Source organism: Oncorhynchus kisutch, linkage group LG28 (genome assembly GCF_002021735.2).
Source record: "Oncorhynchus kisutch isolate 150728-3 linkage group LG28, Okis_V2, whole genome shotgun sequence".
In the NCBI taxonomy this organism is placed as follows: Eukaryota; Metazoa; Chordata; class Actinopteri; order Salmoniformes; family Salmonidae; genus Oncorhynchus; species Oncorhynchus kisutch.
This window is the reverse complement of record NC_034201.2, coordinates 15,826,401-15,851,888: the sequence shown is the minus strand read 5'-3', so window position 1 is coordinate 15,851,888 and position 25,488 is coordinate 15,826,401. Positions and strand designations below refer to the sequence as shown.

Here is a 25,488-nt window from a genome sequence, read left to right as displayed (position 1 = left end):
CACGAAAAGATGCTCGACTATGCATATAATTGACAGCTTTGGAAAGAAAACACTCTGACGTTTCCAAAACTGCAAAGATATTGTCTGTGAGTGCCACAGAACTGATGTTACAGAAAAAACCCAGATAAAAATACAATCAGGAAGAGCCGCATTTTTTGAAACCGCCTCATGGCAATGACTCCTTATATGGCTGTGGAGGAGCTAGGAGTCAGCTTACCTTTTCCACGTTTTCTCCAAGGTGTCTGCAGCATTGTGACGTATTTGTAGGCATATCATTGGAAGATTGACCCTAAGAGACTACATTTACCAGGTGGTCGCTTGATGTCCTCCGTTGCAATTATTGCGTAATCTCCAGCTGCAGTATTTTTCCGTTTTCTTCGGATGAGAAGCCAGCTGCCACCACTGATAGATTATCGAATAGATATGTGAAAAACACCTTGAGGATTGATTCTCAACAATGTTTGCCATGTTTCTGTCAATATTATGGAGCTAATTTGGAAAAAAGTTTGGCATTGTAAGTGACTGCATTTTCTTTTTTTTTTCTTAGCCAAACGTGATGAACAAAACGGAGCTATTTCTCTTACACAAATAATATTTTTTTTTTCTAACTGGGAGTCTCGTCATTGAAAACATCTGAAGTTCTTCAAAGGTAAATGATTTTATTTGAATGCTTTTCTTGTTTTTGTGAAAATGTTGCCTGCTGAATGTTAGGCTTAATGCTATGCTAGGCTATCAATACTCTTACACAAATGCTTGTGTAGCTTTGGTTAAAGCATATTTTGAAAATCTGAGATGACAGTGTTGTTAACAAAAGGATAAGCTTGTGTTTCAATATATTTATTTCATTTCATTTGCGATTTTCATGAATAGGAAACGTTGCGTTATGGTAATGAGCTTGAGGCTATGATTACACTCCCGGATACGGGATTGCTCGACGCTAGAGGTTAAGAAGGAAAGAAATTCCACAAATGTACTTTTAAGAAGGCACACCTGTTAATTGAAATGCAGTCCAGGTGACTACCTCATGAAGCTGGTTGAGAGAATGCCAAGTGTGTGCAAAGCTGTCATCAAGGCAAAGGGTGGCTACTTGAAGAATCTCAAATATAAAATATATTTTGATTTTATTTTGGTTACTACATGATTCCATACGTGTTATTTCATAGTTTTGATGTCTTCACTATTATTCGTCAATGTAGAAAATAGTAAAAATAAAGGAAAACCCTTGAATGAGTAGGTGTACCATTTTAAGACACTTTATGTTGGTGTTTCCTTTATTTTGGTTATTACCTGTATGTGTTTGTGATTTTAAATGTTATTACTATTGGTCCTCTGTGTCTAAATTATGCTCTCTGGTGTATTTTGAACATTGAGAGCGGGTGCCTGTGGTTGGATAGAAAACAATAAAATAATAAAAACAATAACGGAATAGTTTTTTGTTGTTGGTTTTTTTTGCCTCTTGCACCGACTATGGGCTTGGGCCAGCCCCTGACTCACACAATTGACCAGTCACATTTATTTATTATGTAATTAATTTTTTGTATTTTTATTAACCAAGACAGGGCCCCCCAGTTACCCAGGTGGGCCCCCTCCCTCCTCTCCTCCCGATCTGAGGATTAGCAGAGCAGCAGCAGACCGCAGCAGGCTGTCTACTGTACACTCACTGAGAGCGGGCTCCTGAATCCGCCTGTGGTTGGCGGTTGCAGTAAATATATATATATATATACTGTGTAAACTGTATAATATATGCTGAGTGTACAAAGCATTAAGAACTCTTTCCATGACGTAGACTGACCAGGTGAATCCAGGTGAAAGCTATGATACCTTATATATGTAACTTGTTAAATCCACTTCAATCAGTGTAGATGAAGGGGAGGAGACAGGTTAAATAAGGATTTTTAAGCCTTGAGAAAATTGAGACATTGATTCGTGTATGTGTGTCATTCATAGGGTGAATGGGCAAGACAAAAGATTTAAGTGCGTTTGACAGAGTATGGTAGTAGATGCCAGGCGCACTGGTTTGAGTGTGTCGAGAACTGCAACGCTGCTTTGTTTTTCAACTCAACAGTTTCCCGTGTGTATCAAGAATGGTCCACCACCCAAAGGACATCCAGGCTACTTGACAACTGTAGGAAGCATTAGAGTCAACATGGCCCAGCATCCCTCTGGAACGCTTTCAAAACCTTGTAGAGTCCATGCTCAGTGTATACTGTTTATACTGTTTTAATGTTTTGTACATTGAGTGTATACTGTTTATACTGCTTTAATGTTGTGTACAAAACATTAAAGTCGAACTGATAGCGTTTTAACTACTTTGCAGATATGAATCAAACAGACAATCATAATATCAGTCAAAAATATCAAATTCCCAGTTTATGCTACAAAACTAACTATAAAGGTTTTAAAAATAGGTTATATTTGACTTAACATTCCAGGCATTGTTGGCAGAATAGATGGATGCAGTTCAATGCATGATTAATATAATTCATCAATACATTTGTTGGTTGTCCAAAAGATATTGCTATCATGTAAATCACAGCTGGCCTGGTACATTGTTTGCTGCCTCCATTCGGGATGCACTGTTTCAGTTTAAATTACAAAATATTCCTGACAAAAACGGCCGACTGCAACTGAGGCTAGGAATGTCAATACAATCAAACTAGCAAGGGAAATGATCACAAGTCAGTTATAACGTGGCTAATAGGCTAGCGCATCTATTTATGTAGATAGCTAAAATCACAGAGCCTAATATTAGCTAGATAGTGAGTTGGTAGGAGGATGTCATGTCATTGGAGGAGTTAGTGAGTGACTGACTTTTCCCTCATATTGTTTTTCGGTGGCTACACAGCCAGAGAGTCAGGTGTCTATTGGTTAGCTAGCAAGAAATGTGAATCGCTTTGCTAGCTTTGCTGAACTTGAACGACTGTTATACAGTTAGCATATCTCTTGCGTTCGCAAATTCACTCTGGCTATCTACTATGATTTCAGAGCACTCTCATCTGAGTGTGCCAGAGTGCAGAATGACTGATGAAATTTCAAACACGCAACACCTGCTGAATATGACAGGTATCAGTAAACGTCAGCAAAGAAGTATGTTAGTCACGAACGCGCTAGATAGCATGTAAACAGCCTAACCAGCTCTGCTATGGTGAGTAAAATGGTCAGAGTGAGGTGTGTTCTTATCTGTGTCTGGAGGTAGCAAGCTAGCCAACTTTAGCCAGTTAGCTTAGGTGCTTGGTTGGGACAAGCATGCATTGGCAGGCAAGCTGCAGAAGGACGAGCAGGCTACTTACGGCCAACTAGCTGAAAAAGTTTGAGAGGGTTTATCTAATGTTCCTTCGTTAGATTTGAGCTCAGCTTACTCTGGCTAGCTTTAGATGGTGATCTTGTTGATGTATAGGGAAATACAGCCTACCTATTCATGGTTGTGTGATCAATAGGACTGTAAAGTTCCCAAATGTAAGAAGACTCCCGAGGTATTTACATATTTGCAGAAATCCATTCAGGTGTATTTTTTGGCTTTTGCCAAATGCATTCTAATGATCTAAAGATGCACTGGTGCTACTGCTTGTAGCACAGTCCAATTCAAATTAATGATGGCAGGCTCGTGTGGCAAATGGCTTGTTTGCATAAAGGCCTACTGTAACTCTGATTGGCTAAGGTCTGCATAGACTCTGGTCCTGGATGAGACATTTTTTCCCCCCCAATTTTATTTACTGCAGTGTCTATTAATTGTCTAAACGCACTGCCACTTTCCCACTCTATATTGCTATAGAATTCTCCCAAATGCCTTAGTATACGTAATTCCCAACCATTCTAAGAAGTTATGAACATTTCAAAATGACCATATCAAAGTGCTCGCTTGTCAGAAATGGTAAATACTTTTTTTTTGTCATATTCTTCCTGCGGGCGTCTATGATCAGATTTGAATAAGATTTCATGTTGCTAAAATGCTGTCAATTCCACTTTAAGGAAACTTTCTAGTATTGAGTTGCACCCCCCCCCCCCTCCTTTGCCCTCAGAACAGCCTCAGTTCGTCGGGGCATGGACTCTACAAGGTGTCGAAAGTGTTCCACAGGGAGGCTGGCCCATGTTGACTCCAAATGCTTCCCACAGTTGTGTCAAGTTGTTCGGATGTCCTTTGGGGGGTAGACCACTCTTGATAAATACGGGAAACTGTTGAGCATGAAACCCTGAATCCTGCAGTGTTGCAGTTCTTGACACAAACCTGTGTGCCTAGCACCTACTACCATTCAAAGGCACTTAAATATTTTGTCTTGGCCCCCCATATTTTGTCATTCCCCCTCTGAATGGCACACATACACAATCCATGTCTCAATTGTCTCAAGGCTTAAAAATCCTTCTTTAACCTTTCTCCTCCCCTTCGTCTACACTGATTGAAGAGGATTTAACAAGTGACATCAATAAGGCATCATAGCTTTCACCTAGATTCACCTGGTCAGTCTATGTCATGGAAATGTTTTCCTTAATGTTTTGTACAGTCGTGGCCAAAAGTTTTGAGAATGACCCAAATATACATTTTCACAAAGTCTGCTGCCTCAGTTTGTATGATGGTAATTTGCATATACTCCAGAATGTTATGAAGCGTGATCAGATGAATTGCAATTAATTGCAAAGTCCCTCTTGCTATGCAAATGAACTGAATCCCCAAAAAACATTTCCACTGCATTTCAGCTCTGCCACAAAAGGACCAGTTGACATCATCTCAGTGATTCTCTCATTAACACAGGTGTGAGTGTTGACGAGGACAAGGCTGGAGATCACTCTGTCATGCTGATTGAGTTTGAATAACAGACTGGAAGCTTCAAAAGGAGGGTGGTGCTTGGAATCATTGTTCTTCCTCTGTCATCCATGGTTACCTGCAAGGAAACACGTTCCGTCATCATTGCTTTGCACAAAAAGGGCTTTACATGCAAGGATATTGCTGCCAGTAAGATTGCACCTAAATCAACCATTTATCAGATCATCAAAAACTTCAAGGAGAGGGGTTCAGTTGTTGTGAAGAAGGCTTCAGGGCACCCAAGAAAGTCCAGCAAGCGCCAGTACCGTCTCCTAAAGTTGATTTAGCTGCGGGATTGGGGCACCACCAGTACAGAGCTTGCTCAGGAATGGCAGCAGGCAGGTGTGAGTGCATCTGTACAAACAGTGAGACGAAGACTTTTGGAGGATGGCCTAGTGTCAAGAAGGGCAGCAAAGAAGCCACTTCTCTTCAGGAAAAACATCAGGGACAGACTGATATTCTGCAAAAGGTACAGGGATTGGACTGCTGAGGACTGGGGTAAAGTCATTTTCTCTGATGAATCCCCTTTCTGGTTGTTTGGGGCATCCGTAAAAAAGCTTGTCCGGAGAAGACAAGGTGAGCGCTACCATCAGTCCTGTGTCATGCCAACAGTAAAGCATCCTGAGACCATTCATGTGTGGGGTTGCTTCTCAGCCAAGGAAGTGGGCTCACTCAAGAACACAGACATGAATAAAGAATGGTACCAACACATCCTCCGAGAGCAACTTCTCCCAACCATCCAGGAACAGCTTGGTGATGAACAATGCCTTTTCCAGCATGATGGAGCACCTTGCCATAAGGCAAAGGTGATAACTAAGTGGCTCAGGGAACAAAACATCGATATTTTGGGTCCATGGCCAGGAAACTCCCCAGACCTTAATCCCATTGAGACCTTGTGGTCAATCCTCAAGAGTTGCGTGGACAAACAAAAACCCACAAATTCTGACACAGTCCAAGCTTTGATTATGCAAGAATGGGCTGCCATCAGTCAGGATGTGGCCCAGAAGTTAATTGGCAGCATGCCAGGGGCGGATTGCAGAGGTCTTGAAAAAGAAGGTTCGACACTGCAAGTATTGACTCTTTGCATCAACTTCATGTAATTGTCAATAAAGGCCGTTGTGAAATGCTTGTAATTATACTTCAGTGTTCTGACAAAAATATCTAAAGACACTGAGGCAGCAGACTGTGTGAAAGTTAATATTTGTGTCATTCTCAAAACTTTTGGCCACGACTGTACTCAGTGTATGATTTTATTAAAAACATTTTGCTTCTTCTTGGGCCCCCCAAGGGGCTGGGCCCAAGGGCTTCAGCCCCGTTAAGCCCCTGCATTAATCCGGCCCTGACCATGGCAAAACACCAGCCACATTTCATGATTATATGACTAAATACCATGGTGCCATGCAGATGTTAGTTACATACTGTATGAAAAGCTCATAATTATGGTCAAGTAGTGGTCAGTTTTTGGGCGTATCAAATCAGATGGAATGGAAAGACTCTTAATGTTTCTCTGTATGAATTGAAAGCTCATTTCAGCTGAAGATGACAGGCCAGGTGGCCGACAGAGACTTGTCCCCCCATCGTCTCTCAGTGAAGACCACTGTGGAGGAGGAGCCAGAGAGGGAGAGAGCTGAGAGTACTCTCAGCAGGTGGGTTACACAGAGAGGCCTGCATAGGGTTCTAGTTCCAGAATTATATTTCTTTGCTGCATGCATCCTTTATGTTTATATACAACTCTTCCTGTTTTACACAATGTACCATCATGTACAGTATTTGACCCTGCCTCCTTTTTCAACTGCTAATCAGAGTCTCAAATGGTCATTGTTTGTGCATCCAAATGTATACCTACCCCTGCTCAAGAGTGCATATTCTCTGCGTCTGCCTCTGTCTGCTCTTCTCCTAGAGTGCCATCAGAATGTGATCATGATAATGATGACACATCCTCAGAGCTGGCACGGGTGGCCGCTCTCGATGGTGGAAACACCTCAAGGAACTCTTTTCAAGGACGGGGAGCTCTGTCTAGGTAAATTCTGGTACCTCAGCAATGGTAGTTTCCAAAGCTCACAACTGATAGATAGTGTGATGATGAAATTGCCTCACCCATGTGCTAATCTGTCCCAATTTACTCTGCTGAATACAGTTATTTTATACAAACTCTGCTACTCTTTACATGTATCTCTGAATAGCTCTGTCTCTCTCTCTCCCTTCCCTCTCTCTCGCTCTCTTCCTCTCTCTCTTTCTCTCTCTATCTCTCTCTCAGATTAGTGAATTTGGTGGTGATTCTGAGGGAGTGGGCACACAGGAGCCTTGTAGAGGAGGAGGAGCGGCCAGACTCTTTCTTGGAACGCTTCCGTGGCCCTGAACTAAGGACCGCCCCTAGTCGCATCAGCAATACGCAGCCTGATGCCAATGGCAACAATATCAAAGGGAGATTTAGGTATGTCTGTCTCTGTGATGATTCTCTAAATACGCTATAAACTGTTCTGAATTACAATGCAACATGTATCTACCTCAGTTTAATAAAAATCCATTGTCTGGTTTTCTACCTTAAATGGACCCCATTTGATACAGTCTACAGCTTCATCATAATAATGTAATCATTATTAAAGCTGATATATGTTCAGTGGTTAGTCTTTCAGACACATGGCCCTTGAAGATTAGACCCACCCATGTCTACCTGCAGAAACAAAAAAAGCCATGTAACCTTATTTGACATGAACCATTCTCTTTTATTTCTCAGGAAAAAATGGGGTGTGTTCGTTGTGTCCCCATCAGACGACATGTACTACCGTTGGCTGTTTGTTATTGCTATCGCTGTGCTCTACAACTGGATCCTCATTGTGGCTAGGTAGTTGAGAACACAGGCATTTTCTGTTTGGTCCACAGTCCACACATAGCACAACACCAGAGGGGATGTTTATTCATCAGTAAAATGAAACAATAGAAATGTTGGACTGATAGATGGAAGTTTGATGCTGGAGTTAAGTATTCTCTTTTTCTCTTCTATCTGTAGGGCATGCTTTGACAAACTGCAGACAAGCAATTACATCTGCTGGTTGGTGCTGGACTACCTTTCAGACGCTTTGTACATCCTGGACACATGTGTCCGACTCCGCACAGGTACATCACCATCATATACACCCTTAAACCAGGTCCTAGCTTGAGGCTAAACACACTTTTGTTATATTATGTATATCTGTATTTATTATTTACTGATCCAAACAAAGAGATGTGAGAGATAATTGATAACCTGGGTAGATATTTTTGTGCTAATGGCAACACCTTCTTTATACCATAGGGTTTCTGGAGCAGGGTCTGCTGGTGAAGGACCTCTCCAAGCTGAGAGACAGCTATGTCCGCACATTTCAGTTCAAGCTGGATGTCGTGTCCATCCTACCCACTGATCTGGCCTACATATCCACAGGAATCCACACCCCAGAGCTCAGATTCAATCGCCTGCTGCGCTTCCCACGCATGTTTGAGTTCTTTGACCGCACTGAGACACGCACGAACTACCCCAACATCTTCCGCATCTGCAACTTGGTGCTCTACATCCTGGTCATCATCCACTGGAACGCCTGCATCTACTTTGCTATTTCCAAATCTCTAGGGTTTGGCTCTGATACCTGGGTGTACCCCAACATCTCCAACCCCGAGTATGGCTCCCTAACCCGGGGCTATGTCTACTGCCTGTACTGGTCCACCCTCACCCTCACCACTATTGGAGAGATGCCTGCACCTGTACGGGATGAGGAGTATCTTTTTGTGGTCTTTGACTTCCTCGTTGGGGTGCTGATCTTTGCTACGATTGTGGGTAATGTTGGCTCCATGATTTCCAACATGAATGCCACACGTGCAGAGTTTCAGGCCCGTATTGATGCCATCAAACACTACATGCACTTCCGCCGGGTCAGCAAGGAGCTGGAAGCACGCGTCATTAAGTGGTTTGACTACCTCTGGACTAATAAGAAAGCAGTGGATGAGCAGGAGGTATTGAAGAACTTGCCTAACAAATTGCGGGCTGAGATCGCCATCAATGTGCACCTGGAGACCCTGAAGAAAGTGCGTATCTTTCAGGACTGTGAGGCTGGACTGTTGGTGGAGCTGGTCCTGAAACTCCGGCCACAGGTCTATAGCCCAGGGGACTACATCTGCCGCAAAGGGGACATAGGGAAGGAGATGTACATCATCAAAGAGGGGAAGCTGGCAGTGGTGGCAAATGACGGGGTCACACAGTACGCCCTCCTCACCGCCGGCAGCTGCTTTGGGGAGATAAGTATCCTCAACATCCAGGGCAGCAAAATGGGAAACCGCAGGACGGCCAATATCCGCAGCATCGGCTATTCTGACCTCTTCTGCCTCTCTAAGGATGACCTGATGGAAGCAGTGACCGAGTACCCTGATGCTAAGAAGGTGCTGGAGGAAAGGGGGAAGGAGATCCTTATGAAGGAGGGCCTCCTGGATGAGAATGCAGAGGCTGGCAGACTGGGTGGAGAGGACACTGAGGAGAAGGTGGAGAGGCTGGAGTCCTCTCTGGACACCCTGCAGACGCGATTCGCCCGCCTGCTCAGCGAGTACACGGCCACACAGCAGCGGCTGAAGCGGCGCATAACCAACCTGGAGCGCCAGCTCTGCCACACGGGCTGCGGGATCCTCTCAGACGCAGACCTCTCTGACGAAGACTCAGCTTCTGAGGCTGAGGCAGACACTCTGGCCGCTGCCAATACCGTTGAGCAGGGTGACCATGGAAATGATGAGCCGACTGAATCCACTGTTCAAACTTGAAAGCTGCCTGAGACCATGGCTCTAGGCCTAGCACTGTCTAAGCACTTTCAAATTCACAAGGGTATGCACAAATGTACAATATATTTCCTTCCTAATAAGAAATAATTTTCATATTAACTTTATGACTGTTGCATTAAGAGTACAGTGCCTTCAGAAACTATTCACACCCCTTGACCTGTTCCATATTTTGTTTTGTTACAGCCTGAATATTACATTTAGATTTCGTGTCACTGGCCTACACACAATACCCCATAATGGCAAACTGGATTTTTTTTTGTTGCAATTTTGCAAATCAATTAAAAATGAGAAGTTGAAATGTCTTGAGTCAGTAAGTATTCAACCCCTTTGTTATGGCAAGCCTAAATAGGTTCAGGAGTAAAAATGTGCATGGACTCACTATGTGTGTAATAATTGTGATTAACATGATTTTTGAATGACTACCTCATCTCTGTACCCCACACATACAATTATCTGTAAGGTCAGTCGAGCAGTGATTTTTCAAACACAGATTCATCCACAAAGTCCAAGGAGGTTTTCCAATGCCTCGAAAAGAAGGGCTCCTATTGGTAGATACATAACATTAAAAACAGACATTGCATATTGCTTTGAGTATGGTGAAGTTATTAATTACACTTTGGATGGTGTATCAATATACCCAGTCACTACAAAGATACAGGTGTCCTTCCTAACTCATTTGACGTAGAGGAAGGAAACCACTCAGGCATTTCACCATGAGACCAATGGTCAAATCAAATCAAATGTATTTATATAGCCCTTCGTACATCAGCTGATAACTCAAAGTGCTGTACAGAAACCCAGCCTAAAACCCCAAACAGCAAGCAATGCAGGTGTAGAAGCACGGTGGTTAGGAAAAACTCCCTAGAAAGGCCAAAACCTAGGAAGAAACCTAGAGAGGAACCAGGCTATGTGGGGTGGCCAGTCCTCTTCTGGCTGTGCCGGGTGGAGATTATAACAGAACATGGCCAAGATGTTCAAATGTTCATAAATGACCAGCATGTTCGAATAATAAGAAGGCAGAACAGTTGAAACTGGAGCAGCAGCACGGCCAGGTGGACTGGGGACAGCAAGGAGTCATCATGTCAGGTAATCCTGGGGCATGGTCCTAGGGCTCAGGTCCTCCGAGAGAGAGAAAGAAAGAGAGAAGGAGAGAATTAGATTCACACAGGACACCGAATAGGACAGGAGAAGTACTCCTACACCTGCATTGCTTGCTGTTTGGGGTTTTAGGCTGGGTTTCTGTACAGCACTTTGAGATATCAGCTGATGTACGAAGGGCTATATAAATAAATTTGATTTGATTTGATTTGATATAACAAACTGACCCTAGCCCCCCGACACATAAACTACTGCAGCATAAATACTGGAGGCTGAGACAGGAGGGGTCAGGGGACACTGTGGACCCATCCGAGGACACCCCCGGACAGGGCCAAACAGGAAGGATATAACCCCACCCACTTTGCCAAAGCACAGCCCCCACACCCCTAGAGGGATATCTTCAACCACCAACTTACCATCCTGAGACAGGGCCGAGTATAGCCCACAAAGATCTCCGCCATGGCACAACCCAAGGGGGGGCGCCAACCCAGACAGGATGACCACATCAGTGAATCAACCCACTCAGGTGACGCACCCCTTCCAGGGACGGCATGAGAGAGCCCCAGTAAGCCAGTGACTCAGACCCTGTAATAGGGTTAGAGGAAGAGAATCCCAGTGGAAAGAGGGGAACCGGCCAGGCAGAGACAGCAAGGGCGGTTCGTTGCTCCAGAGCCTTTCCGTTCACCTTCCCACTCCTGGGCCAGACTACACTCAATCATATGACCCACTGAAGAGATGAGTCTTCAGTAAAGACTTAAAGGTTGAGACCGAGTTTGCGTCTCTGACATGGGTAGGCAGACCGTTCCATAAAAATGGAGCTCTATAGGAGAAAGCCCTGCCTCCAGCTGTTTGCTTAGAAATTCTAGGGACAATTAGGAGGCCTGCGTCTTGTGACCGTAGCGTACGTGTAGGTATGTACGGCAGGACCAAATCAGAGAGATAGGTAGGAGCAAGCCCATGTAATGCTTTGTAGGTTAGCAGTAAAACCTTGAAATCAGCCCTTGCTTTGACAGGAAGCCAGTGTAGAGAGGCTAGCACTGGAGTAATATGATCAAATTTTTTGGTTCTAGTCAGGATTCTAGCAGCCGTATTTAGCACCAACTGAAGTTTATTTAGTGCTTTATCCGGGTAGTCGGAAAGTAGAGCATTGCAGTAGTCTAACCTAGAAGTGACAATGGTGACTTTAAAACATTTACAGAGTTTAATGGCTGTGATAGGAGAAAACTGAGGATGGATCAACAGCAATGTAGTTACGCTACAATACTCACCTAAATGACAAAGTGAAGAGGAAACCTGTACAGAATAAAACAATTCCAAAACATGCATCCTGTTTGCAATAAGAAACCAATGTAAAACTGCAAAAGACGTGGCAAACAAATTAATTTTGTGTCCTGAATACAAAGCGTTATATTTGGGGCAAATCCAACACATCACTGAGTACCACTCTTCATATTTTCAATCATGGTGGTGGCTGCATCATGTTATGGGTAATGTCTGTCATCAGCAAGGACTAGGGAGTTTTTTGGGGGGATAAAAAGAAACAGAATGGAGCTAAGCCCAAGCAAAATCCTAGAGGAAAACGTGGTTCAGTCTGCTTTTCAACAGGCACTGAGACAAATTCACATTTCAGCGGAACAATAACCTAAAACACAAGGCCAAATATACACTGGAGTTGCTTTCCAAGACATTATCGAATGTTCCTGAGTCGTCTAGTTATAGTTCTGATTTAAATTGGCTTGAAAATCTATGGCAAGACGGACGTCTTACAATAAACAACCAACTTCACAGAGCTTGAAGAATTTTTAAAGAATAACGTGCAAATATTGTACAATTCAGGTGTTGAAACCTCTTAGAGACTTTCCCAGAAAGACTCACAGCTGTAATTGCAGCCAAAGGTGTGAATACTTACATAAATTAGATATTTATGCATTTCATTTTCAATAAATTTGCAAAATATTCTAAAAACATGTTCCCACTTTGTCATTATGTGGTATTGTGTGCAGATCATTGAGAGAAAAAAACGATTTAATCTATTTTGAATTCAGGCTGTAACACAACAAAATGTGGAATAAGTCAATGGGTATGAACACTTTCTGAAGGCTCTGTATGTGTCAAGGTGTGTATAAAGGCGAAGTCAGGTGCAGGAGAGCAGAGTAGGATAAATTAAGCTCACTTTACTATAGTTCCAAACCGGGAGCACAACAAAACAAACGCGCTCAAAAAACGGAACAATAAAGTAAAGCGCAATTACAAACAAAACAATTAAAAACAAAACAATTACAAACAAAACAATTACAAACAAAACAATTACACACAAAACATGATGGGAAACAGAGGGTTAAATACAATTAGATTGGGGAAATGAAAACCAGGTGTGTATGAAAACAAGACAAGACAAATGGATATGAAAAATGGAGCGGCGATGGCTAGAAAGCTGGTAACGTAGATCGGCTCCTCTCCTTGTTCGTTCGGCTTCGGTGGAAGTCGTGACAGTACTTGACGCACGGCTCCTACACCGGTCTCGAGGACCCGGAGGACGAGGTGCAGGTTGATCCAACCGGCGACGGTGAAACTCCCGCAGTAGTTTGGGATCCAAAATATCTGCAACCGGAACCCAGCACCTCTCCTCTGGTCCGTACCCCTCCCACTCCACGAGGTACTGAAGGCCCCCCCCACCCGACGCCTCGAATCCAGGATGGAACGAACGATGTATGCCGGGGCGGAGGGACCTCCCGGGGGGCGGAGGGACCTCCCGCACCTCAGATTCCTGGAGAGGACCAGCCACCACCGGCCTGAGGAGAGACAAAGGGAACGAGAGGTTAATACGATAATAAGAGGGTAGTTGTAATCTGTAACCTACTTCATTCACCCTCCTCAGGACTTTAAATGGCCCCACAAACCGTGGACCCAGCTTCCGGCAGGGCAGGTGGAGGGGCAGGTTACGGGTCGAGAGCCAGACCCGGTCCCCCGGTGCGAACACAGGGGTCTCACTGCGGTGACGGTCCGCGCTTGTTTTCTGACGACGTGCGGCTCGCTGGAGATGGACACGAACGGCCTCCCATGTCTCCTCCGAGCGCCCAAACGAGTCGTCCACCGCAGGAGTATCGGTCTGATCCTGATGCCATGGTGCCAGAACCGGCTGGTACCCCAATGCACACTGACAGGGGGAGAGGTTAGTGGAGGAGTGGCGAAGCGAGTTCTGTGCCATCTCCCAGCCGGTCCTGGCAATAGGACAGCAGAAACCTGCCCACATCCTGGTTGACTCTCTACCTGCCCGTTACGTTCGGGGTGGAAACCTGAGATAAGGCTGATCTATCAATGAGAAAGAGACTGATTCCCCTGCATAACCATGGCCAAGGAGATGGTGGCCTCGCTGATTAGCCTGGACCCTAATGGTCGACTATCTAGAGCGTGTACCGGGAAAGGTCTAACTATAGGAAAAAAATGGGGATCCCTAACCGAATGGCTAATGCTCTGTCGATAAAATTCTCAGCTGCGACTGAATTGACGAGCGCCTTATGCTGGGAATGTAGGGAAAACAAACAGGCACAAATAGTTGATCAACAGAGGACTCTGGATGAGTGTGGTGCAAACTCACCTGGGGTGATGCCAGAGTGCCCTGCCTGTTGCCTCGACTTCCAGAGGAACCAACACGGCACTGACCGGCAGTGTTTCCTCTGCGGCCACAGATGGCGCATGTGATGGCTCCTCCTCCAGTCTCCCTATGCGCCGCACCTCCTAACTCCATGGGCACCGGAGCGGGGTTACTGGATGATGGAACCAACAGAGCCCCCTCTGGACGTCCTCGGGTGACCAGAAGGTTATCCAACCGGATGGACAAATCCACCAGTTGGTCAAAGGTAATGGTGGCATCCCTGCAGGCCAGCTCACGTCGGACGTCCTCTCGTAGGGGCGGCAGGGTAGCCTAGTGGTTAGAGCGTTGGACTAGTAACCGAAAGGTTGCAAGTTCAAATCCCCAAGCTGACAAGGTACAAATCTGTCGTTCTGCCCCTGAACAGGCAGTTAACCCACTGTTCCTAGGCCGTCACCTGAAAATAAGAATTTGTTCTTAACTGACTTGCCTAGTTAAATAATAAAGGTAGGCTGCATAGTAGTCAATGAGGGCTCTGTCGTTCCAGCCCGCTCAGTGGCCAAGATTCAGGAATTCAAGGGCGAAGTCCTGGGCGCTCCTCGTCCCCTGCCTCAAATGAAAGAGCCTCTCGCCCGCCGCTCTGCCCTCAGGTGGATGGTCGAAGACGGCCCTGAAGCGACGTGTGAAAGTGGTCTGGAGCCTTCTCTCCAAACGGCGTTTGCCCACTCCAGCGCTCTTCCTGTGAGGCAGGAGATGAGACCGGCCACTCTCTCCCCTCCGGAGGGATCTGGGTGCACAGTGGCCAGGTAGAGGTCCAGTTGTAGCAAGAATCCCTGGCACTGTGCTGCCGTTCCAGAGACGCATCCCTCCGGATGGAACGGGTGGAGACAACCCCTCCTGTCTCTCCCAGTGGTCCATGGTCTGGAAAAAGCGACCCATCATGGCACCAAGAGGATGTAGCATGGCCGAATGTTCCTGGACGCGTTTCTGGACTCCTCTAACCGGGTACCTGTTCCTGCTGACTCCATATTCTCGGTGTGTAATTCGGTCAAGGTGTGTATAAAGGCGAAGTCAGGTGCAGAAGAGCAGAGTATGATAAATTAAGTGCACTTTACTATAGTTCTAAACCGGGAGCACAACAAAACAAACGTGCTCAAAAAAATGGAACAATAAAGTAAAGCGCTAAAGAACATCGCTTGACATGAAAAAAATTACACACAAAACATGATGGGAAACAGAGGGTTAAATACAATTAGTTGATTGGGGAAATGAAAACCAGGTGTGTATGAAAACAAGACAAGACAAATGGATATATGAAAAATGGAGCCGATGACACCGAACAAGAAGAGGAGTCGACTTCGATGCGAAGTCGTGACAGTATGTAACAAACATAACTGTGAATATCAAGTGTTTTCTTTGAGTTCAATGCCAAGATAAGATGTAGAGTTCTTTAAGCAGAATAATAATAATAAGAATATAGGGTAGAGCAATGAGTTGCAGGCATATACACACAAGTCACATGCAGTCATTTTCCACATTCTTAACCCCAAAGGTAGGTTACATGAGAACAGATAAGCAGCACAGAGGGTAAGACAGATCCTGGAGAGTGCCCTCAACCAACCTCATATAACTCTTACCTAATGATGATGTGGGCCAACAACAGAGCAATCAGCAGTCCCTAGAACAGTATCTGGTGTATTTCATGGTCTTGGAGATTTGTTGTATACCCTGAAAACATTTGGTATTTTGACACAATTTGATTACCATACTGTGGCCTGTAATGTGTTTAGTAATCATGAGATATTGTCTTTACAGCTAATAGTTGTATGACCTACCAAGTCTTTGAACACATTTAACTCATTCATGGCATATGTGTTCTAATGTGAATTTAAATGTTTGCAGCCCAACAGGGCTTACTCTAAGGTTACTCATAACCCACTGGACACAATCTGGTTGAATCAACGTTGTTTCAACATAATTTGTCAACACATTGTGCCGTTGATTCTATGTTTGAAACATCTGGATTTGCAAAAAGTCATCAACCAGTACTGTTTTCTTATCAATTCAACCAGCATTGCAAACATCGAAATGATGGTACAACTTAAATACAATGACTTAACCTGACTAACAGGTTGTTACATCAATCTAATTTCAACATAATCATCAAAACTATCGATATGTTGAAATTGTGTTGAATATTCCTCTCAGAATGGTTAAAAATCTCACATAAAATCGACATGGAAATTGCAACTAAATTAATGTAATGTGGTGTTGTAAATACGTTTGAACATGCAACACCAAATCCAGGTCACATTTTCATCATATTTTAGATGTTGAAATTTTTGCATATTCTTACTATTTAATCAATGTCTGTTTTTCATCCTATATTCAATTGGGTGGTTGAAATTATGTTGAATTTCATATTTGATTAAAAATATATTTTTTACCTTGTTTCAAAGTTGATAATAAAATGGTATGTTGATTCAACGTCATTGTTTCAATGTCATGCCATCAACCTAAATAAAGAGATACCTATATTTAAATAACATCTGAAGCCGCAGTCCAACAATTCCTGCCTAAACAGTGACTCCTACTGGTGTATGAGGGGTAATGTAATACAGTGAGAGTGAGTATTGGTCTGAAGTCAGTGATATAGGGAAACTGGTTGACAATTCCATTGGTAGAAGTTTTTATTCTTTTTTTTACCTCTTTTCACAGATGGATCGAAGGACCCAGAGTGGGCACACAGGAGCAGTAATTTATGTTCCTGAATTTGATGTGCAGATATGTAGAAGACTAACAAATGAACTGTCAGTATACTCAGTTGAACTGTTGGCCCTCCAGTGACTGGGAGACGTACAACCTGTTAGAATTATAGTATGCTCAGATTCTCTATCTGTATTAAATAGTTTATCATCTGGTAAATCTAATAGGAGTAACCTACTATTGGAGGTATTAATGTTATTATGGAGAATTGATTGACTGGGTGTAGTAGTGAGATTCTGCTGGATCAAAAGCACATGCGCTGAATACAACAGGTGTAGACCTTACAGTGAAATGCTTACTTACAAGCCCTTAACCAACAATGCAGTTTTAAGAAAAATACCTAAAAAAAGAAAATAAATAAAAGTAACAAATAAAGAGCACCAGTAAAATAACAATAGCATGGCTATATACAGGGGGTACTGGTACAGAGTCAATGTGCAGGGTCACTGGTTAGTTGAGATAATTGAGGTAATATGTACATGTAGGTAGAGTTATTAAAGTGACTATGCATGGATAATAAAAGAGAGTAGCAGCAGCGTAAAAGAGGGGGAGAATGCAAATAGTCTGGGTAGACATTTGATTAGATGTTCAGGAGTCTTATGGCTTGGGGGTAGAAGCTGTTTAGAAGCGTTTTGAACCTACACTTGGCGCTCCGGTACCGCTTGCCGTGCGGTAGCAGAGAAAACAGTCTATGATTAGGGTGGCTGAAGTCTTTGACACTTTCTAGGGCCTTCCTCTGACACTGCCTGGTATAGAGGTCCTGGATGGCAGGAAGCTTGGCCCCAGTGATGTACTGGGCAGTACGCACTACCCTCTGTAGTGCCTTGCGGTCGGAGGCTGAGCAGTTGCCAAACCAGGCAGTTATGCAACCTATCAGGATGCTCTCGATGGTGCAGCTGTAGAACCTTTTGAGGATCTGAGGACCCATTCCAAATATTTTCAGTCTCCTGAGGGGAAATATATTTTGTTGTGCCATCTTCACAACTATCTTAGTGTGCTTGGACCATGTTAGTTTGTTGGTGATGTGAACACCAACTTGAAGCTCTCAACATGTTCCACTAAAACCCAGTCGATGAGAATGGGGGTGTGCTCGGTCCTCCTTTTCCTGTAGTCCACAAGTATCTCCTTTGTCTTGATCACGTTGAGGGAGAGGTTGTTGTCCTTGCACCACACTGTCAGGTCTCTGACCTCCTCCCTGTAGGCTGTCTCGTCGTTATCTGTGATCAGCCCTACCACTGTTGTGTCGTCAGCAAGCCTAATAATGGTGTTGGAGTCGTGCTTGGCCATGCAGTCATGATTGAACAGGGAGTACAGGATGGGACTGAGCACGCACCCCTGTGGGGCCCCCGTGTTGAGGATCAGCATGGCGGATGTGTTGTTACCTACTCTTATCACCTGGGGGGTGGTCAGTCAGGAAGTCCAGAATCCAGTTGCAGAGGGAGGTGTTAAGTCCCAAAATTTCAATAGCTCCTTGGTCATGCAACTTAGTTATTTCAAACATGATGCAGAATGTACCCTTCTATATTGCACACTCTTGTTTGTGTACTGTAAAATCACACAGTGTAACGTACATTTTTCATAGATTTAATATTAATAGCTCCTTGGTCATGTCAATTACACCTAAGTGTGCAGTGGATATACACCCATATTGCATAACCTCTAGTTATGTCTCTTCTATATTGTTGTACATTAATATTAGTTGACAATTAGGGGGTTCAGTCCAGTGTTGTGTTTACCCCTTTAAAAAAATATTTATCTATAATAATTGGTAGTTCTAAGTACTTATTTTTCCACAGTATTTAACAGCGGTACACAATAGGAGAGAGACAGATAATATCTCCTTTCATCGTTAATATCAACCATAAAGGAAAAGGGCAAAGTACGAGAGTCATGCTATTAATTGTCCAAAGCAGGGATGGAGAGTGAGCTAGTGAGGTAGGCTGGTCAATATATATACTGAACATGTAACCACAGCAATGGTGGCCAGTAAATCAATGAATAAACATTTTATATTGACAAATTAAACAGAAATTGTAGACCTTTAATATTTTCCAACATGTCAGACACTTAACTTCAAATAAGTATGAAACATTTCAGTGTTAACCTTCTCTTTATCCCTGGTTGATGTACATTTCAGAGCCTCTTCAGTGTGGATGAGATATAGCATACATTTTCAACAACAAAGACAGCACTTCCAGTTTGTGTTCTTCACTCTGTTGAACTCTTTTGTCTTCATTCCTAGTTACAGCACGTGGAACCAACATTGGCATGCAAAACATTCAATCTAAAACAAAAAAAGGCGTAACACGTTATAAATAATATCAAATATCAATGCAGTACGACAAATGACAAATTAGCCTTCCATTGTGTTATGTAATAAATTGTCTTACATGCAGTCACCGTTGTCAAAATATTTAAAAACATGTTAAAGTTACTAACCCAGTCAGTCTTTGGGCCACATCCAGGTTCTTTATCAGTGGCACAAATGGAGCAGTTGTTGGCTTTGTTGAACTCTGAAATCACAGGCATGAACTGAACATATGACCGTCCGACACTACATAAAAATAAAGAATTTACATTTACTTTGAATTAAATGTCAAAACATACCAGACATTTTTAGTATATCCTCAGCCATTTTTCACTCCATGTGTTTTTGAAGGTCCCATATCAATTTGGGAGGGGATGTTGGGGAAGTTCTGTGCAACTTCCTTGACCATCTACACCAAAAAATAAAATAGAGCTTTTGACCTAATTGTCACACAACAGCTACCCATTCATTATTGAAAGTGTAACTATCAAACCTGCATTACAAAGACCCCGCAGCTGAAGGTGTCCTGCTGCATGGTGAGTTATTTCCCCTCCTTTCCACTTTATGTCCACCCAGTCGTCTTTTCCATGGCAGGATCTTCTCCTTTTGAAGTATTCTCTTTTTTATGTAAACATAATGGAATTCTGATTAGTTATAGGCAAATTAATACACAAGCCACATTTTTATGCTGTTTTCCTTATCACTATAATCTAGTAGTAGAGGTCATTTCCTTTATGCCCCATTCTACACAGCCTAAATTATAGGCACTGAACCATTTACAGGACAATAATAAATGTAGCATATAGGATCCAACCCTATCACAGAGTGAATAAATGTAGAGCGTTTGTAGACTAAGAAAAAAACATTAAGTGACAGTTTCATCAGTACGTGCTTAAAGGTCATATCACAAAGATCACAGTTGACAGTGCCCACCAAATCTATGACAATAGAGAATGAATTGGAAGCACCAAAGTGTGTTTGTCAAAATAACATCTGAAAATGTCAGTTAAACATAATTATTCTAATTGTAAAAGCAATTTATGATATATGCAGTTGAGGAATATTCCATGTAGCAACACTAAATGTAGAATGGACATAAGACATTCCCACATACAGTGTTGTTTTATATTTATTTAATTTTTTATTTCACCTTCATTTAACCAGAACTTGTTCTCAACTGGCCTATCATTTACAACTGCGACCTGGTCAAGATAAAGCAAAGCAGTGTGACAAACAACAGAGTTACACATGGAATAAACACACGTACAGTCAATAACACAATACAAAAGTAAGATGAGGGAGGTAAGGCAATAAATAGGCCATAGTGGCGAAATAATTACAATTTCGCAAATAAACACTGGCCTGATAGATGTGCAGTAGATGAATGTGCAAGTAGAGATACTGGGGTGCAAAGGAGCAAATAAATAAATTATATATATATATATATATATATAAATAAAATAAATAACAATATGGGGATGAGGTAGTTGGATGGACTATTTACAGATGGGCTATGTACAGGTGCAATGACCTGTAAGCTGCTCTGATAGCTGATGCTTACAGATAGTGAGGGAGATATGAGTCTCCAGCTTCAGTGATTTTTGCAATTCGTTCCAGTCATTGGCAGCAGAGAACTCGAAGGTAATGAATGCCCATGGGCGACTTGGCTTTGTCCCCCCTTTTCCCACCAACAAACAAACAGTCATGAACCACAACAATACATACTCACATAATTACGGACAAAGTGAGATGTAGGCAACAAAACAAAAGAGAAATTGCTCCATATAAAGGGCGAAAAGAGAAAAGACTTTGGGAAACCAACTGACTGGGTTTTTAAACCAAGGGAAAGGGGATGTGATTGGGTAAGGGAAAAGGAGCAGGTGTCTTCAGTGGTGACTGATTGGCGACACCTGTGACTAGGGCAGAAGGAGAGAAAACAAATACACACACAGGATACTTGTATCCGTAACAGTTGCGAAATACGAATCCAATTCTAGATTTAATTTTGGATTGGAGATGCATAATATGAGTCTGGAAGGAGAGTTTACAGTCTAGCCAGACACCTAGGTGTTTGTAGTTGTCCACATATTCTAAGTCAGAACCGTCCAGAGTAGTGATGCTAGGCGGGCGGGCACGTGTGGGCAGCGATCGGTTGAAGAGCATGCATTTAATTTTACTTGCATTTAAGAGCAGTTGGAGGCCACGGAAGGAGAGTTGTGTGGTTAGCTAACACAGTGTCCAAAGAAGGGCCAGATGTATACAGAATGGTGTTGTCTGCGTAAAAGTGGATCAGAGAATCACCAGCCGCAAGAGCGACATCATTGATGTATACAGAGAAAAGAGTTGACCCAAGAATTGAACCCTGTGGCACCCCCATAGAGACTGCCAGAGGTCCGGGCAACAGGCCCTCCGATTTGACACACTGAACTCTATCTGAGAAGTTAGTTGGTGAACCGGGCGAGGCAGTCATTTGAGAAACCAAGGCTGTTAGTCTCCCGATAAAATCCTAATTTCCCTGAAAAGTTACATATCGCAGGGGCTATTCGATGCTAATGCAGTACACCACAGGAAGTTTTTGTGCTGGTCAAGGGCAGTCAGGTCTGGAGTGAACCAAGTGCTATATCTGTTCCTGGTTCAACATTTTTTTGAATGGGGCATGCTTATTTAAGATGGCGAGGTCAATATCTTTCCAGGATACCCAGGCTAGGTCAATTAGAAAGGCCTACTCGCTTAAGTGTTTTAGGGAGCGTTTGACTGTGATGAGGGTTGGTCTTTTGACTGCGGACCCATTAAGGATGCAGGCAATGAGGCAGTGATTGCTGAGATCCTGGTTGAAGACAGCAGAGGTGTATTTAGAGGACAGGTTGGTCAGGATGATATCTATGAGGGTACCCGAGTTTCCGGATTTGGGGTTGTACCTGGCAGGTTCCTTGATAATTTGGGTGAGATTGAGGGCATCTAGCTTAGATTGTAGGACGGCCGGGGTGTTAAGCATATCCCAGTTTAGGTCACCTAACAGTGGTGTCCAGGGCACAGCTGTGGGCTGAGGGGGGTCTGTAACAAGCGGCAACAGTACTTGTTTCTGGAAAGGTGGATTTTTAAAAGTAGAAGCTCGAACTGTTTGGGCACAGACCTGGATAGCATGACAGAACTCTGCAGTAGATTGTCTGGGGGAAAATGTATACACATACAGTGAGGAAAAAAAGTATTTGATCCCCTGCTAATTTTGTATGTTTGCCCACTGACAAAGAAATTATCAGTCTATAATTTTAATGGTAGGTTTATTTGAACAGCGAGAGACAGAATAACAACAAAATAATTCAGAAAAACACATCAAAAAATTTATAAATTGATTTGCATTTTAATGAGGGAAATAAGTATTTGACCCCCTCTCAATCAGAAAGATTTCTGGCTCCCAGGTGTCTTTTATACAGTGTCGTGTCTTTGGCTATGCCGGATTAAGTGATATGACATGCTATTCTATAAAATAATTTCTCCGTAATTAATATCACCTGATTGAGCTAATCATGTAAATGTAATTGACTAGAGAGTCGGGCACCACAAAATAATATTTATAGAGCTGTTATCTTCTGAATAAACTCTTAAAGACCTAGTAAAATTTTAGATCAATAGCAGTCAATATCAATCGTCATCTTAATTCAGTCTCATCTGAAAGTTGTAAATTCTTTTATCTGCACGAACCCTGGCTAACAAGTTGAATCAGCAATACAAAATTGGGTTTAATTATTTATTTACTAAATACCTAACTAATCACACAGAATTACACATATACACAATTAATCATAACTTGATTACAAATTACATCATAAAGGAAAACGTCCCTGGCGGGCAGAACAGATATGACAGCTTGTTACACAAAAGAAAAGGGGCTGGGTTGAGTGAAGGAGCGGGAAGACTGAGGAACAAAGGCGAAGCTGTGCTATCGTAAATACAGTATCTTATGCATTCTAAATTACCGTCCATTTGGAAAAAGAAAATGCAATAAATATTTACTCTGAGCTGTGCTTCGGTAGGTTGGTGGTAGATGGAAGGCCGTGTTGCCCAACCGAGTCCTTTGAAGAATGTCTCTGGTGGTCAATTGGATACGTTGTAGTAACGTTGTTGTGTGGTAGACAGGATACTCTGTCTGTTCTTACTAACCTGCGTTTGCAGCTGCGGTTGCTAACTCAACGGCTAGGAGGTATCACTTCTGTAGTGAATAAGAGTTCAAAGTTCATACCATTCGCAACCAAAGCTCACGCTAATGTTGGCTTCGTTCTGTAGTTATTATCTGAACCATTCTGACATAGGACCGTCGTCCTACATCCCCGGAACAGGAAGTTCTATTGTCGTCAAGGGCTTATATAGGAAGGGAGAGGAGGGCGTGTTTGAAAAGTTTTATAGCCCATGTCCCTTCACAGGGCGGGCCACTGATTGTGCAGCCCTATTTTATGAAAACCCACATCTCACATTTTAGAAGCTAAAATCCCATTTCATCCCATCACAAATAATTTCATATTCAAACATTTAAATTGAACAACAATTCCATGTGAATCCGATAACTCTGATGTGTAGACTTTCCACTGTAGAGTTTATGTCATCTTATCATTGATGAGAATGTCTCAGATGACAACAGAACTGACATCATATTCATTAACTACCACCGCATATGTTCAATTGTTCGGAGTACCAGAATATAGTTAATTTCCCCCCACCTACTGATGTTCCCAGAATCTCTATGTTAACCAAGGGTTTTGCAAATGTGACCTCAGTAGGGTAGAGAGAGGAAAAAGGGGGGAAGAGGTATTTATGACTGTCATAAACCTACCCCCCAGGCCAACGTCATGACAACAGGTAACGAGCTGAGATTAGGAGCACACTCTTAAAGGGAGTGCTCCTAATCTCAGTTTGTTACCTGTATAAAAGACATCTGTCCACAGAAGCAATCAATCAATCAGATTCCAAAACCTCCAACATGGCCAAGACCAAAGAGCTCTCCAAGGATGTCAGGGACAAGATTGTAGACCTACACAGGGCTGGAATGGGCTACAAGACCATCGCCAAGCAGCTTGGTGAGAAGGTGACAACAGTTGGTGCGATTATTCGCAAATGAAGAAACACAAAAGAACTGTCAATCTCCCTCAGCCTGGGGCTCCATGCAAGACCATAGTCACCAAGAAAACCATTTGTAACACACTACGCCGTGAAGGACTGAAATCCTGCAGCGGCAGCAAGGTCCCCCTGCTCAAGAAAGCACATATACATGCCCGTCTGAAGTTTGCCAATGAACATCTGAATGATTCAGAGGACAACTGGGTGAAAGTGTTGTGGTCAGATGAGACCAAAATGGAGCTCTTTGGCATCAACTCAACTCGCCGTGTTTGGAGGAGGAGGAATGCTGCCTATGACCCCAAGAACACCATCCCCACCGTCAAACATGGAGATGGAAACATTATGCTTTGGGGGTGTTTTTCTGCTAAGGGGACAGGACAACTTCTCCGCACCAAAGGGATGATGGACGGGGCCATGTATCGTCAAATCTTGGTTGAGAACCTCCTTCCCTCAGCCAGGGCATTGAAAATGGGTCATGGATGGGTATTCCAGCATGACAATAACCCAAAACACACGGCCAAGGCAACAAAGGAGTGGCTCAAGAAGAAGCACATTAAGGTCCTGGAGTGGCCTAGCCAGTCTCCAGACCTTAATCCCATAGAAAATATGTGGAGGGAGCTGAAGGTTCGAGTTGCCAAACGTCAGCCTCGAAACCTTAATGACTTGGAGAAGATCTGCAAAGAGGAGTGGGACAAAATCCCTCCTGAGATGTGTGCAAACCTGGTGGCCAACTACAAGAAGCGTCTGACCTCTGTGATTGCCAACAAGGGGTTTGCCACCAAGTACTAAGTCATGTTTTGCAGAGGGGGTCAAATTCTTATTTCCCTCATTAAACTGAAAATAAATGTATAACATTTTTGACATGCGTTTTTCTGTATTTTTTGTTGTTGCTATTCTGTCTCTCACTGTTCAAATAAACCTACCATTCAAATTATAGACTGATCATTTCTTTGTCAGTGGGCAAACGTACAAAATCAGCAGGGGATCAAATACTTTTTTCCCTCACTGTACATA

At 43.1% G+C, this 25,488-nt stretch overlaps 1 protein-coding gene across 1 annotated transcript; it reads left to right on the top strand.

Moving 5' to 3' along the window:
- The first annotated feature begins 1,573 nt into the window (after nt 1-1,573).
- cnga2b (cyclic nucleotide gated channel subunit alpha 2b) lies at nt 1,574-10,208 on the top strand. The gene is made up of 7 exons (XM_020463985.2): nt 1,574-1,702; nt 6,322-6,444; nt 6,699-6,818; nt 7,056-7,232; nt 7,536-7,643; nt 7,809-7,915; nt 8,094-10,208. Exons 2-7 carry the CDS (start codon nt 6,338-6,340, stop codon nt 9,578-9,580), a joined length of 2,106 nt encoding a protein of 701 aa, XP_020319574.1. The 5' UTR covers nt 1,574-1,702; nt 6,322-6,337; the 3' UTR covers nt 9,581-10,208.
- The last annotated feature ends 15,280 nt before the right edge of the window (nt 10,209-25,488 follow it).

What these genes read in the sequence shown, in the direction of transcription:
- cnga2b (XM_020463985.2), top strand. Translation starts at nt 6,338, where the DNA reads ATGACAGGCCAGGTGGCCGACAGAGACTTGTCCCCCCATCGTCTCTCA. An exon ending in TGGATCCTCATTGTGGCTAG is followed by an intron (nt 7,644 to 7,808) that starts GTAGTTGAGAAC and finishes TTCTATCTGTAG; the next exon opens with GGCATGCTTTGACAAACTGC. An exon ending in ATGTGTCCGACTCCGCACAG is followed by an intron (nt 7,916 to 8,093) that starts GTACATCACCAT and finishes TTTATACCATAG; the next exon opens with GGTTTCTGGAGCAGGGTCTG.